This window comes from Mustela lutreola, chromosome 16 (assembly GCF_030435805.1).
Source record: "Mustela lutreola isolate mMusLut2 chromosome 16, mMusLut2.pri, whole genome shotgun sequence".
Classification (NCBI taxonomy): domain Eukaryota; kingdom Metazoa; phylum Chordata; class Mammalia; order Carnivora; family Mustelidae; genus Mustela; species Mustela lutreola.
The window spans coordinates 60,411,748-60,428,147 of record NC_081305.1 but is presented as its reverse complement, the minus strand read 5'-3'; the positions used below and the strand labels follow the sequence as shown (position 1 = coordinate 60,428,147).

Below are 16,400 nucleotides of genomic sequence, written 5' to 3'. Positions count from 1 at the left end.
CAGAAAGCCCAAACAGAGCACAGGATGGGCTGGCCTCACCTACCAGCCTGAGATACATCCCACCACAGGGCCTTTTCACTGGCTGATCATCTTGCCCAGATTACTCTCTGCTCGCCCATAACCCCCACGGCTGCTTGTCTGGTATCCTGACTTCTATCAGATCTTTTCTCAAGTGTCACTTTCTCACCAAGGCCTTCCCTGGGTCATCGTATCTTCCATTCCCACTCCACAGTGCTGGCCCTCCTTTCTCCTTACTGCTCATCACTAACATACTCTGCATTTGACTGACTTGTTCATTCGTTGCTGGACTCTTCCATGGGAATGTAACTTTCCCAAGGACAGTAGGCCCTGCCCATTTTGGTCCCTACTGCATTTCCCAGTGCCTCCCAAATGGCCCAGCACATAGTAGGTGCTCAGTAAATGTGTGTTGGATAAATGAGTGGGCCTCTCGGGGTGTGGGGCCCTTGGCCTGGGACTCACTTCTCCAGCCTCACCTGGTACTTGTAGCAGTCCCGACGGTCGCTGGGGGAACTGCCCTGGCATGTGCCCGTCTCTGTGTTGTTCTGACACGGGCAGCCTGTCCCGTCCTGCTCATTACACGTATCTGCATGGCCGTTACACTGGCACCTGAGGAAGGTGGAGAAGATGGGGGTCACAGAGCTCCCCTGGCCCACAGGGCTCCAGGCTGGACACTGCATAGGTGAACTTGAATCTAAGCTCCAAGCCAGAAGAGGAAACTGAGGTTCCCGGGGGCGAGGGGTGTCAAGCCATTTGCCCAAGGCTGTGGAGCCAGTCAGCAGTAAGCTGAGGATTTGAAACGGGGTTGGAATGACTCCGGTTGACTGAGCATTCGGAAGGAAGGCCTGGGGTGGGAGGCCACCCCAAGGCCTTGCCCCTTGGCAGCTCTCTACCCCCGACATCCACGGGGGTGCTCGGTAGCCTGCATGTCAGCACCAGCCTCTGAGCGAGGGGGTCTCCCACCTGGGTCTGGCTCAGGGCCTCTATCTCAGCCTCGGCCCAGGGCCTCCCTGGGGATATTGTCCGCTTCTGCCCAAAGGAAAGAACTGGGGAGGGGGTGTGGCTCCCGGAGTCATTCCCCGTGGGCAGGGCAAGGGTCCCTGGGCCCCCTCCTTCTCACTTGGTGCACTTCCCATCCAGGAGGAAGTAGCCGTGTAGGCAGCTCTCGCATTTGTCCCCGTAGCTGTTATTCTGACAGTTCACACACACGGCCTCATCTTCACTGGGCCCCTCGGTCACCCAGTTGTCAATCTGGCCAAGGAAAGACAGGGTGATCGCAAAGAGGCGTAGGGCAGTCCCTTCCTTCCCGAGACCCAGGAGTCTGGGACCATGGCTTTTATACCTCCTCTGGATCCAGTGAGTACTTCTCAGGCTCCCTCCTGGCCATTTCGAGCTCTTTCCTGGAGACGCAGACGTGGCTGTTGCCACGACAGAAGGCATGGCAGGGCCGGCAGGTCCCACCCCCAACGGCTGAACCCACGAACAGGGGGAGGCACTGCTCACAGTGGCTGCCCTGGAAACCAGGGAAGGGGTGGTCAGAGCAGGTGGTGAGTGGTGGCAGTGGGGGTGCTGGGGAGCGAACAAGCAGCCTCAGGGAGCACCATGGGAGTGCAATAGGGGCTCAGGCTCAGGGTTTCAGGACTGAACCCCACCTGGGTGCAAGTTAGCCCTCCACCCTCACGTGCCAGCGACCTGGGGCGTTGGGAAGGGGATGGTGTTCTTGCCCATCCAGCCCGAAGCGTTGAGCTCAGAAAGCCCTTCCTTACACCACGCTGTGTCCTCCCCCCCATGGGCCCAGCCTCCCTAGTCCAGCACCAACTCTGTCCACTATTCCAGGGTGGCCCCTCTCTGACACAACTTCAGACAGTGTCCCCAAAGTCTCCCCACGTCCTCCCTGGGCTGGCTCCACAGGGCTCAGAGTAAGGCTCACGACTCTAGCACGTGGGCGAAAAGCCCCCCAGGCTCTGTCCCAGGGTGTGCCTGAGGCCCAGGACAGCCCACCTTGGTGTGGTTGCGGCAGAGCAGGCAGTGGTCGCGGGCCCCCACCCCTGCACACTCGCTGTGGCGGTTGCAGCGACACTCTGTGGAGCAGTTGCGGCCCACGAAGCCAAAGTGGCAACGGCAGTGATCAGGTTCCACACACGAGCCGTTCACACAGCCCTGCGCGCACACGGGGCGGCAAAGTCCAGTCACACTGCAGGGGTGGGGGGTGGAGGGTCAGGGCCCGGCATGGGTCCTCAAGCCTCTGGCCGGCCCGCCACCCACTAGATGGCCCTCAACGGGTGGATCATCCCTGGGCTGTTCCACGCTCCCCCTCCGGGGTCGCCTCCATCTCCCTCAGGGGCTAGCCTGCCACCCTCTCTCTTCCGAGCAAGCCGTGTTCAGCTCACCAACGTGGCCCCTCCATGCATTGGCCCTTCACCCCTTCCAGCGTGAATCCCACGCCTTGTGCCTTCCCGCTCCCACAGGGCCCCCTGCCGCAAAGTCACCTAGGCCCCGCCCCCACCACCTCACTTGTCCATGGTGTAGCCCGCCTTGCAGCTGCACTCATAGCCGTGCGGCCGGTCATGGCAGTTCTGCGTCTCGTTGCAGTCATGGTGCCCGTTTGCACACTCATCCTCAGGAGGGCAGGACAGGAAAGCCCAGGAGGCCCCAGGCCGCCCACAGGTCAGCCCTGAGGCAGGGATGCAGAGCTCCGCCTGAGTGCCTCTGTGGCAATGCCCCCACCAGCCTCCTGGGGCTTTGCTCCACCTTCCCTTGACCCCCACCTCCGAGACAGCCCCCAGTGCCCCCCAGGTTCTCCACGCCAGACCCCAGCCCAAGGGCAGTCCCTCTCACCCGACCCTTAGCGCAGCTCACCGTCACGAGGACCGCTGAGTCCACCCTCCAGGCAGCGGCCACCCCCATCCTGGCCCCCCCAGGCACACCAGCCACAGTGGGGGCGCTGCAGGCACAGGGCACACTGGGTTGCCTGAGCACAGCCCAGGGAGCAGCTCTCGGGTCCACGGAGCAGGCGGCCACAGCCTCCAGCCATACATCGCAGGGGCAGGTAGGAGGGGCTCAGACACTGTACAGGGGAGGGGAAATGAGAAGGGGGGGCAGGGCAAGAAAGAGGGAGAGAAAGAGGATCAAAGACATCCTCGGTGTCCTCCCGGACCACAGTCCCTCCTAGGAGCTCTCACCCCTCTCTGGCCATAGCCGATGGGCCAGAGTGGACACCACTTTGTCAAGCATTTGTAACTGGGAATCCACAAGGGGAGTCAGGCTGGTGGCATCATTGAAACTGGAGGTGAGGCCTAGAGGTGCTGATTGAATGAGTAAATCACAGCAAATGAAAAGAAGAAGGGGGCAGGAAAAGAGCAGATCCAGAAGGAAGCATTGAGAGGACCACACACCCCAAGCCGGCGGAGGGCAGGGGCGTGGGGGGCAGCTTTCCAGGCTCCGTCTCCAGTCCCTTGTCAGGCCTGGCTGCGCTTTGCACCCTGACCTCTAACAGGTACCACTGTGTTGGTGTGACTGGGGGTGTCAGTCTCCCCACCTGGCTTAGGTCTCATGGCTGTTTCTCACAACCAAAGGGAGGCAACCACCCCAGCAGAGACAGAAATTAGCGACAGGAGCGGGGCTGCAAGCCACCGCCACTTAGGAAAAACGTGGAGCTGGCTGTTGGGGCCCAGGGTCCTCCCGCGCTAAGCTGGGAAGCGGAGTCTGTGGCCAGGGGCTGCCCAGCAGCTCATGCGCCATCACTTAGCACGTCCTGGAGCCCAGACAAGGTGCACGGTCAGGGTCAGACTCTTGGGAACTTACCACAGGGTGTCAGAGCATTTTATTTACTATTCGGGCCGGAAGTATAAGAAGATGGGTATTAGTCCCAGCTGTCCGACAGCACTCAGCAACCACACGATCCTCAAATAAACAGCCCTGCCACTGCGGCCGGAGCTCAAAGCCCACAGACGCTGACGGCCCGCAGTGAGCTAAGCTTTGCCCAACCAGCAGAGCTAGGCTTCCATATCTGTGGGGTTATCTGGAGAGGAGGGACCGGGGGAGCGCAAGTCCCCAGTCTGTACAGCGTTTCTCGCTGTGACCTCCCTAGTGGCCACAGGTGATGCTGTCCAACACGTAAATTGCATTCCTTGTGCTCCCGGGAGAGATGCAAGAGCGTTAAGTCCTGGAAGCGGGGTTCTGGTTCGTCCCGACAGGTGCCTGCAACCTGGCAAAGCACCTGGCACAGGGAAGGGGCTCGGTCAAGAACTTGGTGAAGGGGTGCCTGGGTGGCTCAGTGGGTTAAAGCCTCTGCCTTCGGCTCAGATCATGATCCCAGAGTCCTGGGATCGAGCCCCGTATCAGGCTCTCTGCTCAGCTGGGAGCCTGCTTCCTCCTCTCTCTCTGCCTGCCTCTCTGCCTACTTGTGATCTCTGTCTGTCAAATAAATAAATAAAATCTTTAAAAAAAAAAAAAAGAACTTGGTGACGAGGGCACCTGGGTGACTCAGATAGTTGAGCATCTGCCTTTGCTCAGGTCATGGTCCTAGGGTCCTGGGATCGAGTCTCACATCAGGCTCCCTGCTCAGTGGGAAGCCTGCTTCTCCCTCTACCTTTCTCTCTCTCTCATGAATAAATAAATAAAATCTTTAAAAAAAAAAAAAAAAAAAAAAGAACTTGGTGAAAAGAAGCCAGGGAAGGGAGTACTTTATTGCCCATCCCAGGCTCTGAAGCCAAAATCATTCAAAAGAACGACTGCCGGGGGTTAAAATAACAGCACTCCTTGAGTGCACTCCTTATGGGGCTGCTCTGTGCATCTGTTTTGTCCAATCTGTGCTGTTGGAGTTGTGAGAAGCAGAGCCAACACTCCAGAGCTGGCACACGGCATGGAAGTCCAAAGCCCTGACAGAAGTGACCTCCCTGCCACGTGCAGCGCCCTGGAGGCTCCTGCCTTGCTGACAGGCTGGGCGGGCGGGATGTACCGGCCAGCAGGCTCCCTGGCATCGACTTCTGGGCCTGGGAGTGCTCACAGAAATGGATGACGGGCATCCTGATGCTATTTGGGGAGAACCCGTATCACCACAAGGACCCAGGCGTGGGGATGAGGCCTCAATGGGTTAAAGACCCACACTAGAGGGGTCACAGAGAGAACCTCGAGGGGGAGCACTGCCCGCCTGGCCCTGGTGACCTGCTGGGTGTGTTCCACAGCGTGGAGGCTGGGATCCTCCCAGTGGGCAGAACTTGGGGGCAGAAAGCAGACAATGGAGAACGGCTGAAATTAGAGACCTCAGGGCTCCAGAAGGTCAGAGCCGCAGGACTTCCTACCCCAATTCTGTGTAATAAAACCAAGGGGGGTCTCTGTTTCTTACAACCCAAAGTTCCAAAAGCAGAGAAAGGGACAGAGAAGGCAAGCATGGAGGTTGGGGAGGGAGAGGTGAGACGGCATGAGCGGTCACAGGAAGGATGGAGGGGACCGTGAACCCAGCTGCAGGGTCCAGAAGGATGTGGTGTCCAAGCAGATATGACAGGGAGACTCGAAAGGCCAGGAGGGAAGGAGGAGATGCTGGTGGGAGAGGAGAGGCAAGGAAGAGAAGGACAGAGGAAGCACCACAGAGGGACCACAGCCAGGGAGGCGGAGAAGGAAGCAGGGCAGAGGCACAGGGGGACAGGCAGGGGTACCTGCTGCAGGCTGCTGCTCCACACGCAGTGCTGCCAGCCCCCATCCGCACCCTTGGAGTCTAGGCAGGATGTGCAGTTGGGCAGGAGATGACAGGGGGTGGGGCAGGACAGCGGGGGCGACGACTCCACAGGCATTGGGGACACGTTCAGCAGGGAGTGGCTGAAGCACGTCCAGTCGTATGTGGGCTGCACTGAGAGGATGCGGCGAGTCTCCCCTGGGGTTGAGGGCACAGGAGTCAGAGCCCGGTTCAGGCCACCAGCCTCTCTCCCCAGCTCTGCCCTTCCTCGGGCCCCCAAAGGCTAGGACCCCAGCCTGTCCTCGTGGGGAGTTCGCTGGCCTCACCTGTCCTCTTGAACTGCCTCGTCCACATGCACTTGCCCTCTCGGGTGCACTGCTCACAGTCTGCCGCCCCGCACACCGCCTCCGAGCAGTTCCCGGCCCAGAACACCTCTCGCTGGTTGATCCGACAGTCATTCTCCGAGGTGCAGGACCCGTTCCGGCCGATGCAGGCGCCCTCTGGGCAGTTGGTACACCACTTACAGCGGGGGGCGGATGCCTGGAGGGGGCAACATGGGCTCGCTGGGGTCCTCAGGGTCGCTGGCACCCCTTCTGACCCGGCTCTTCCCACCCAACCCCAGCTGAAATCCCTGAGACCAACCCCCTTCACCTCTCCATCTCCAGGCTGAAGGGTCCGGGGATGGCGGGCCAGACACTCACTGCAGGTCCGGAGACGACGACATTCCTCGGGGGAGCGAGGCATGGGGGAGCATGAGGGGCCCCCGCAGCCCAGCCTGGGGAGGCATGAGGCCTGGCTCAGCACACCCAGCAGACCCCATCCCTCCTCCACCTACCCTCGCCTCTTCCCGGTGCCTCCTGGACATCGTCCCACAGGGTGCCCCCACATGCATCTTGGACTGGTCTTAGCCCAGGCCTTCCCAACCTGTTCTCCCCCACCCCACTTGGCCGTGGTCTTCCATCCCCCGCCACTCTGGCCAGGGATACTAGACAATATCCTACACTCCCCTGCCCCTTCAGCCACCAAGGTGTCCCCCACTCGCCACTCCTGCAGCCCCTTGCCCAGTTCAGGCCTCTTCTCCAGCCTCCTCCTCCTCCTCATCTCTGGCCTCCCAGATTTCCACAGCCTCCCCTCACCACTGGCTCCTTCCCAACAGCCCGGGGACTTTCTGCCCAGGCCTGCCCCTGCCCTCCCCTGCTCAAACTTTTCCTGGCTCCCCATCACCCACAGTGGAGGTTCATAATCCCTTACCCCAAATCCCTGAAGGCACACATTTCAGAACTTTCCAGATTTTAGAAAAGCAGTGGGTGTATCCACTGTTACGTAACACTCCTAGTGGAATCTGGGGGAGCACCTAAATCAAAGCTTTTAATAATTCAGAAGCAAACACAGTGACACATTTAATGGGACAAGCCAAGGCCATTAGTGGCTTCATACCAGTTCAGGATAATCATGTAGCCAAAAGAGTTTATGCTGAACCAAGGTCAGCCCTTTCAGCTTCCTGAGATGTCTGGCTTCCCAAACAGAAGACCAGCACCATAGCCAGGCTCTGGGAGCCCTTTCTGAGCTGCCCCCACGCACTGCTCTAGTCTCATGTTCCCCCAGCATAGAAGGTCCCTAAAATACACCGGGCACAGCCCCGCTTCTGAACCTTCGCTGGTCTAACTCTAGTGGTCATTCGGGACCCAGTTCGGTCCCAGCTCCTCCAGGAAACATTCCTGGATGACACCCCAGCCCACAAGCAGGGCTTCTCACCCAAGGGTCCCCCAGCCTGACCCTGCTTGTGGTGTGGTTGTCCATTCTCCCACATGAGCTAGTGCCCTGCCTGGACAGTACACTGCTGAGCACCCCCGCACACTGCAAGCCTGACCTAGCACGGAACCCCCTTCGGGGAGCACGGGTACTGCCCACCATGTGCCGTTTGGTCACCATGGTTACCTATGAGCCTGGTCCCCAGACAAGCAGGCCCCGTGGCACCAGGTGCAGGCCTCAGACTGGTTACAAGCTTCGGGTGAGGGCAGCAGGCGGCAAGGGTCAGGGGGCAAGGTCAGGGCCAGCAGGCGGCCCAAGGCCACGCCCCCGAAGCCCCCTGAGAGGTACAGACGGCCCCCTACTGCCGCCACAGCATGGGACACGGACTCCTCCATCGGGGCCCCCACGGAGGCTGGGCCTGGGAAAAGACAGACTGTTCAGAGACTTAGGGAAGAGAGCCCCACGAAGAGGACGGTCAGAGAGGGACACCGAGCAGGGCAATGGACTGAGGACCGCAGAGATGGAGAGACAGAGAAGATACGTAAGGCCAGACAGGGCAAAAGAACACAGATGGCAGGACATGAGAGTGAGGGACAAACAGGAAAAGGAAGTGGAAAGAATGGAATAAGGAAAGGGAGCAAGCTTCTGAAACCCAACAGAGGTTGCACATGGGGAAGGCGCCAGATGCCGCTGCATCGTCAATTTCACAACTGTTCCTTTTCTTATGTGAAGTTCACCTCAAGTCTGTAAAATCCTCCAGAAAAGGGGACATCCGGGTGGCTCAGTGGATTAAGCCTCTGCCTTCGCTCAGGTCATGATCCCCGGATCCTGGGATCAAGCCCCGCATCGGGGTCCCTGCTCAGTGGGGAGCCTGCCTCTCCCTTTGGTGCTCCCCCTAGTTTCTTTCTCACTCTTTCTCAAAAAAATAAATCTTCTTAAAAATTAAAAAAAATAGTGACGCCTGGGTGGCTCAGTTGGTTAAGCAGCTGCCTTCGGCTCAAGTCATGATCCCAGCATCCTGGGATCGAGTCCCACATCGGGCTCCTTGCTCAGCAGGGAGCCTGCTTCTCCCTCTGCCTCTGCCTGCCATTCTGTCTGCCTGTGCTCGCTCTTTCCCTCTCTCTCTCTGACAAATAAATAAAATCTTTAAAAAAAAAGATTAAAAAAATATTTATTTCTTTATTTTTCCCTGGAGAATTTTTAATTTTTTTTTAATTTTAAGATCTCATTTATTTTTTTTTTTGAGAGAGCGTGAGAAAGCACTCTCTCTAAAAAAAATAAATGAAATCTTCTTAAAAATTAAAAATAATTTTTAAAAATGCTCCAGGGGAAAATAAAGAAAGAAAAAGTCACAGAGCATTTAACAATATAGGTTAAGGGCAAAAGGGAATTAGAGACCGAAGGCCAGAGAGAGAACCAAAACGGAAAAGGTCCAGAGGCGTACACAGCCACGCTGGAAAGCAAAAAAGACAAGGTCCAAGCCCCTTTCTGGCCTCTCAACAACAGACTGGAAAGAAACACCCCCAAGTATAACAGGGGTGTCTCCAGAAAGTGGGATCATGAGGATTTTTTCCTTTTTATTTCACCAATTATATACAATGACTGTTATTACTTTTTTTTGGTTTAAGATTTTATTTATTTATTTGACAGTGAAGGAACACAAGCAGGGGGAGCAGTAGAGGGAGAAGCGGACTCCCCACTGAGTAAGGAGCCGATCAGGGCTCTGATGCAGGGCTTCATCCCAGGACCCTGGGGTCATAACCTGAGACAATGGCTGATGCTTAACCACCCAGATACCCCTATTACTACTTTTATAATCAAAACAATAAACAAACGAGGCGCCTGGGTGGCTCAGTGGGTTAAGCCGCTGCCTTCGGCTCAGGTCATGATCTCAGGGTCCTGGGATCGAGTCCCACATCGGGTTCTCTGCTCAGCAGGGAGCCTGCTTCCCTCTCTCTCTCTCTACCTGCCTCTCTGCCTCCTTGTGATCTCTGCCTGTCAAATAAATAAATAAATAAAATCTTTAAAAAAAAAAAAAACAAAACAATAAACAAACTTCCCAAGAAAAGAAAAGGAAGGCAGGCATCTCTGTGGGTATTTAAGTAACAGAGAGTTAAGCAGCTTTGCTTAACTCTGGGGGGTCTAATGGGGCCAGAGGGACTCCAGATGAGTGGGGTCCTAGGACAGGGCCAGAGCTCCTACGGGACGTCCCCAGGGCCCGCTGGGGGGGGCACTGGACTTACGGGTCAGGTCAGGCAGGAGCCAGGCATTGCAGTTGACCTGGTAGAGCAGAATGTCGCTGCTGAACTCATCAGGTTCCGAGCGCCCCCCAAGGACCACCATGGTGTCCCCCAGCAGGGCTGAGGCATGGAAAAGTCGGGGGCGGGGCTGTTGGGGAGACACCGGCAAAATGGCCGGTCAGAGCCCACATTCCTCTACTCACCTCTCAGCCCACCCACCACCCTCCCACACCTCAGCCCCCACCAGCCCTACCCAACCCAACCTCCCTCAAATCTCAGCTCCTTCCTCCAGAAGACCTCCTTCATTCTTCAGAGCAGCCCCCAGGGCCAGCTCCCTCTCTCAAACTCCTGGAACCCCCATGCCCTGTGCTGTTCCCCCAGGAACCTGGCCCAGGCTGCTTGAGATGAATCCCACATTTCTCATGTGACCTGGCCAGCTGGGCTGAGGATATCTAGGGGGAGGCTCAGGCCTCCCTTATAGTCCAGTCCCCAAAAGGAAATATGTTCGCAGATGGAACACTCAATCATCTCTAACCAGCACATCCAGGGACCACGTACTCCCACCTACTATCTCCTCTGGCCTTGAAGGCGGCCACCACAAGAGGCATCAGTCCCAGGTTTTACAGAAGGGGAGGCTGGGAACTGGAGGGCCACACCAACAGTGGGGCAGAGTTGGGGCAGAAGCTAGGCCTCTGACCTCCTGCTCTAGGATGCTTCCCTCCAAGTGAGTGATGGAAGAAGGGGAGATGTGATGAGGGCACAGTTGAGTCTAGGGGACTGTAAAGGAGGGGACTAGTAGTCCAGGTTTCAGCCAGTCCCTGGGGCACTGGGTTGGGGTGGGGGGCCCTTCCTGCCCTCTCGATCAAGCTGTATATGCCTCTTTTCCTGACCTTTGCCCCCTGGGAAGGGGCCAGCAGGCTCCAGGTGCGATCGGGACAGTGCAGGGAGTAGAGCTCAGGGGATGGGGCAGCCAGCTCCACGTGGAAGCGGAAACCCCCAAACACATAGAGGGAGTCAGTGGCCTCGTGGTACACCGCAGAATGACCGTAGAGACCTGGGGAGCACAAGTGAGCAGACAGTGCGGGGAGGGCTGGTAATTAGGACTGCCCTCCCACTTTCCTAGGTTCCCCTTCTTCCTAGGCTCCCATACCAGGCAGGAGCTCTTGTCAACCCCCGCCTCCTGCTTCGGCTCAAAAGGACCAGCACTTGTAATTCCCGGCAAGAGAAGAGGGGGAGATGGGGTTACCTGAATGTCCTGGGGGATACAGTGAGCAAAGAAGGGAGAAGGGGAATGCCTTAGGGGCAGGGATCTAGAACCTAAGAGAGGAATGCAGAAACCCACTGTCACTGGGCAGGCGGTGGGCTGCCTCTTGCAGGAAACTGAACTTCCCAAGAGTAGGTCTGAGAACCTGGGTGGGTGTGGGGGAAAGACGGGAACATAACAAGGTCTAAGGGGCAGGGACCACAGGGTATGGCAGTGGTCAGAGAGCCTCCACAAAGCCTGGATGGCCTGGCATTCAAGGTGCTGTCCCCTCCTTGTCCCCAGCCTTACCTGTTGGGGGTGTCCCGCTCTGGGCTCCGGACACCCAGGTGCCAGTCACCAGCTGGTACTCGAACAGCTGCTGGTTGAAGCCATTTTCAGGGGAGTACCCACCCACCAGGAGCAGAGACAGGCCTCGGCGGGCAGTGAGGGTGTGACCGGCCACCGCCGGCAGCTCCACGGTCTGGGGCACCTGGAGGATAAAGGGCAGAGGTCACCAAGGAGCCAGAGGTTAGGGCTCAGCTTCCAGGCAGAAACAAGACTCAGAACTCCCCACACTCCCCTTGAACAGATAAGGAGGTAGTGAGCTGCCCGCAGCTGTCAGACCCCAAGCTTCTAACTTGCCATGGTCCCAGGAGGGGTGCGGTAGGCCCCCTTGCCTTTTCTGCCTGCTCAGTGCCATGTACCTTCTGGGGGAAGCTGCATCCCGTGGGGGTGAGATGGGCAGGAGAACTCTGGTGGGCCCTGCTAGAGACAGCTTGTGGGGGGGCAGGAGGGGACACGCTTGGGGAAGGGAGAGGGGCTCACCTTCTCCTGCCGCCACTGCAGGGTGGTGAGGTTGAGCACCCAGAAGTCGCGAGTGACACCCCCAGCTGTGAGTCCCCCCAGAAGGTACATAGCACCACGCCCAGCAGACACGTAGGCAGCCGCGTGGAAGGAGCGGGGTGAGGGGCCCGGGCCCCCATCCTCAGCTCCCGCCAACATCTGTGTCCACCGCCGCTCACTCACTGAGTACCTGGCACCAAGGGGCGGAAAAGGAAGCTCACCATACAGTCATCCCCTCATGACTTGGGGTCACCTCCCCCAGGCATATCCCCAAATCCCCTAGTGTGCCCCTCCTTTGACAACCATCTTACGTCCCTCCCCTGGGGTGGCAACTGCCCAAATAAGGGTGAGCCTCCTGTGACAGGCATCCCAGCATCTTTTGGGTATCTTTTACCTGTAGAGGATTTTGTTGTTGTTGCTGTTTTGATACTTTATCTACTTATTTGAGGAAAAGCGCAGGACAGAGAGAGTGCACACACAAGCGGTGGCGGGGGCAGAGGGAGAAGCAGACTACCCACTGAACAGGGAGTCCCATTCGGGGCTTGATCCTAGGACCCTGGGATCATGACCTGAGCAGAAAGCAGATGCCCAACGAACTGAGCCACCTGGCGCCCCCAAAGGTTTTTGTTAACACCAGTTTTTTTGGTTTTGTTTTTGTTGTTTACACCCGAGGGAACTCATATGTGACACACATGTCAGCATCTCCTGAGGTGACCTCCTCTCGTTCAGGCATCCCCCCACCCACTCCGGAGGCTGTCCTCACCTGTACAGGTTTCCCAGCAGCCCCTGAGGCAGGCCGAGGCCCCCAAACATCCACAAGGTGGCCTCAGGTCCCTCAACCATGGTGTGCCCCAGGCGGTGTAAGAATCGGCTGGCAGTGTCCTGGGGGCAGAGGTGGGGGACGCATGGGATCAGGCTGGGAGTCGGGGCTGAGGGGTGGTCCCAGGGATGGAGGGAAGGGGAGAACCATCCAGGAAGCGGGCAGCACCTCCATGCAGTGGCACCCACAACTCACGGCTGAGAGGCGGCTGTCCATGAGGGTCTCCCAGACCAGCTGCCCACCGTCCAGCTTTGTGCCACAGTCGGGGCCCCCAAAGCCCTCGGCACAGATGCACACACCGAGGCTCTGAGGAACAGCAGAAGGAGGCTCAGGGGAGCCGGCGTACCACCCCCGCCCCCCTGTGGCTTGCCCGTTCCCCCCATACCTGGTTACAAGTCCCTGCCCCACTGTGGGCACTACAGTTCTCAGGACACAGAGCCATGCGGCAGTGGGGGCCAGCCCAGCCCTGGGGACATCGGCAGAGTCCAGCACCAGTGGCTCCATCCTGGGGCACACACTCCTGGGGGACCGGGCAGCTCCCGGGGCCCCCCGACCCGCAGCGGGCAGAACCCACAGAAGCGTTGAAGCCCCATGATGAGGAGCCATTGGCCTCCCAGTGCAGCACCAGCAGCCCTGTGCGGGGAGAGGGGCCAGAAGCTTGTGGCCGGGCCGGGCTCCAGGACGCGACTCTATCCCCGGGGTTAGAGAGAATCTGGTGTCACCGGGCAGGGCAACAAGGCACTCCTTATCATTTAGGATCAGTGTCATGCTTCACTGTTCCCCCACACACTGCACACCCTCTCCCTCACCCAACCCATCAAATTCTGATCCCAATCCCATGCCGGCAGCTCGAAACCAAGCTGGAAACCCTGCACAGCTCCCTACAGCTCAGACATAAAGCGAGGTCTACCTACAAAGAGATTAGCAGTGGGGAAGGGGGCAGGAATTAGACAGAGCATATGCATATACAATCTCATTAAAATGATGCTCGAGGGGGGCTGTAGGCCCTCTGACCTCAAGGACTCCCACTGTCCCGGCCCTAAGCACTCCAGCACAGCAGGCCCCCTTCCAGCCTCTCAGGGCCTGGGAACCCACTGCTCTTCTGGCCTGGAGAAGTCACCCCCTCTCACCCCGGCACACAAGGACCCCTTCAGACCTCCAGGAAAATATCCCTCTACGAAAAAGCCCTCCCCAACTCCCCAGACCAGCCAGGTGGCTGCTCCTTCCCACTTCCTCTGTCCCTTAGCAGAGGCGTCCCTGTTCTGACTGTAATTTGTTCAGTGCTGTCTGTCCCCCACTGCACCCCACCCCTGCCATGGGTGCCTGAAGGCAGGGCCTGCATCCCCCTGTTCCCTGCTGAACCCCCGGCACCCAGCTCAGGCGTGCCTCACTGGGGGTGCTCCCAACGGCTGAATGAAATGAAATGAAATGGAGGGCCCCTCAGTCCTAGCGGCTCCCTGGGGAGGGGCTGAGGTGGCACACGATCCCGAGCCAGCCGGCCAACTACCTGCCCCAGCCTTGGAGATCTCACTCATCTACGAGGCGAACAGAAACATTTCCCAAACTTGGGCCCCTCAACTGCCACAGGTAATGAATCATTTCTATAGCAATTCGCTCAGCAGGAGCCAGTTTCCCAAACCCTCAGTGCTGCCAACGCCATGGGACCTGGTGAGTCTCGGCTGTGGGGTGTCTGGGGCACTGCAGATTGCAGAGCAGCACCTCTGGCCCCTGCCCAGAACAGAGCCAAAAGGCCCAAGGGGCAAAATCCCTCTGGCTGAGAACCACCAGGCTGAGGAGGGGGCAAGGGCTTTCCCACACTACATTCTGTGTCCCCCAGAGACTTGTCCCACTCAGCCCTTCTCCCCAGACAGGCAGCCCAGCCAGGGCAATCCTCTCTACCACCCAGATGTGACAAGAGCCGGCATCAGCCAGGGAGTCAGGGCCAGAGTCAGGCTGGGCCTTGAGCCTACCTTGGGAGACAGTGTAAGGGGCAAGGGCTACACAGCCTCGGACAGGGTCCCACTTTCCCTAGACCCCGTACCCGACAGGGCCTGCACAGTGAGGGGCCTGTCCCGCCGCTGGCCGCAGAAGGCAGCAATGAGGCTGCGGTCCGACTGCACGACGCCAGTATCCAGGAAGCGCGGGAATCCATCAAAGGCCAGGACGTAGCTCAGCTGGAGGTGGAGGGCACAGAATGAAGGTTCAGGGGACGGCAGAGGTGAGGAAGAGGGATGTGTGGGGTCCAGGAGGAGGAGGAGGAGCTCAAGAGGGGAAGACACTCTGAGCCCAGGAAAATGGGCCGTCTGAAACTTCCGGACATAGAGTCACACTGCGGCCACCATCCCCCTCCTGTGTTCACAGCAGACACGGCTCAGGGATCAGGCACTCTCGCACAGAGCCTCTCTCTCAACACATAGCTCCTGGCGGCCACAACCTACCGGTCGGAGTTGACCCACACACGACAAATACCAAGCACACCTGGACTGGGGCGTGGGAGGCCCAGGAAACAGGTGATTTGGGGAACAGGAGGGTCTGTGGGCTCCGGAATGAAGGTCTGTTATCTGAAGACGACAGCTTAAAGTTTGGAGGATAAAGGAACAGGGATGTGGGGTCAGGGTCCGTCTGCGGATTCGGACTGGGCAGGGGAGACATGGGCCTGAACCCTGGTGCCCTCGGTACTCACCGTGCAGGGGGTGCTGCTGTCGGGGGAGAAGGTGAGGGTGAGTGGGGGACAGAGGGTCCCAGGGGCACAGGGCTGCAGCAACTCGGTGGCTGAGACAACCCACACACAGTAGGACAGACCCAGCCCGGCTCTCGCTGCCCTGCCCCCTGGAGGCAGCAGCCCCCCAACCCGGCGTGAGCCCAGCGCCACTGAGGACACGTTGGTGAGGAGGGCACGACCCCCACACTCCTGGAAACAGGAGCCACCAGCCCTGGGTAGATGGAGGAGAGAGCAAGAGCATCAGACGGGTCCCGTCCTGTCCCATCCCATCCCTAATCCTCCCCCGGCCCTCCTGGCGGGCCCCTGGCTCACCGGGGGTCCCCATAGTAGCCAGGGGAGCAGAGCTGGCAGTGGGCACCTTCAGTGTGGTCCTGGCAGAAGCAGAGCCCGCTGAGGTTGTCACAGTGGCCACGGCGCGGGTCTCCATGCCCATTGCACTGGCACGGCCGGCAGCCACCCGAGCCTGTGGCATTGCCAAAGCTGCCGGGCCGGCACCGCTCACAGCGCTCCCCCCACGTCCAGTCTGTGGAGGCCCGGGGCAGGCAGGACACGGAGTCAGGTCAAGGGCAAGAGGAGCCCTACAATGCTCAGCCGATCCCTGACCCCACACAGCTGCTCCAGACCACGGTGACTGGGGGAACCCAGACTGGGGAGGTACTGCACACCCCCAGAGGGGAGACCAAGCCCCCACCAAAGACATGGGTGGCACTGAAACTGTGTGGGGTCTGGAGCAGGCCATGGGGCAGGAGGAGCACTAGCTGGGTTGGGGGACCCAGAAGCCCAGGCAGAGGAAGGACACTAGAGCCCTGAGGAGGGTCTCTGAGGCCAGCCCCGGGAGTCAAGGAGGAGGCCGCTCACCCTGGCACTCATCACAGAAGCCAGGCCCCCGCCTGCGGCAGTGGCTGTGGAAGTTGCAGCCACAGTCCCGGGAGCAACGGGGCACAGGAGGTCCTGGGGCAGGTGTGGGTGGGGGCAGGTCCGACGTCCAGCCCAGGTCACACACGCAGGTGAAGTCGGGGGGACCGCTACACACACCATGGCCACAGTCTTCCAGGCACCTGAGAGCATGGTGGGGGCAAGACTAGCTG

General features: G+C 58.9%; 1 protein-coding gene across 2 annotated transcripts in view; it reads right to left on the bottom strand.

The window, feature by feature from the left end:
* The window catches only part of MEGF8 (multiple EGF like domains 8), a 37,819-nt gene that overhangs the window by 1,904 nt on the left and 19,515 nt on the right, over positions 1-16,400 (bottom strand). For both annotated transcript variants that reach the window (XM_059150861.1, XM_059150860.1), the window contains 21 exons: positions 16,171-16,370; positions 15,625-15,835; positions 15,274-15,523; positions 14,632-14,764; positions 12,976-13,223; positions 12,786-12,896; positions 12,534-12,652; positions 11,753-11,960; positions 11,237-11,417; positions 10,575-10,738; positions 9,688-9,832; positions 7,631-7,862; positions 6,344-6,467; positions 6,019-6,232; positions 5,676-5,890; positions 2,878-3,085; positions 2,533-2,692; positions 2,020-2,212; positions 1,361-1,531; positions 1,139-1,269; positions 495-627 (listed from right to left, as the gene is read on the bottom strand). In XM_059150861.1, the coding sequence (XP_059006844.1) occupies positions 495-627; positions 1,139-1,269; positions 1,361-1,531; positions 2,020-2,212; positions 2,533-2,692; positions 2,878-3,085; positions 5,676-5,890; positions 6,019-6,232; positions 6,344-6,467; positions 7,631-7,862; positions 9,688-9,832; positions 10,575-10,738; positions 11,237-11,417; positions 11,753-11,960; positions 12,534-12,652; positions 12,786-12,896; positions 12,976-13,223; positions 14,632-14,764; positions 15,274-15,523; positions 15,625-15,835; positions 16,171-16,370 (3,751 nt within the window). The remainder of the gene's footprint in view (positions 1-494; positions 628-1,138; positions 1,270-1,360; positions 1,532-2,019; positions 2,213-2,532; positions 2,693-2,877; positions 3,086-5,675; positions 5,891-6,018; positions 6,233-6,343; positions 6,468-7,630; positions 7,863-9,687; positions 9,833-10,574; positions 10,739-11,236; positions 11,418-11,752; positions 11,961-12,533; positions 12,653-12,785; positions 12,897-12,975; positions 13,224-14,631; positions 14,765-15,273; positions 15,524-15,624; positions 15,836-16,170; positions 16,371-16,400) is intronic.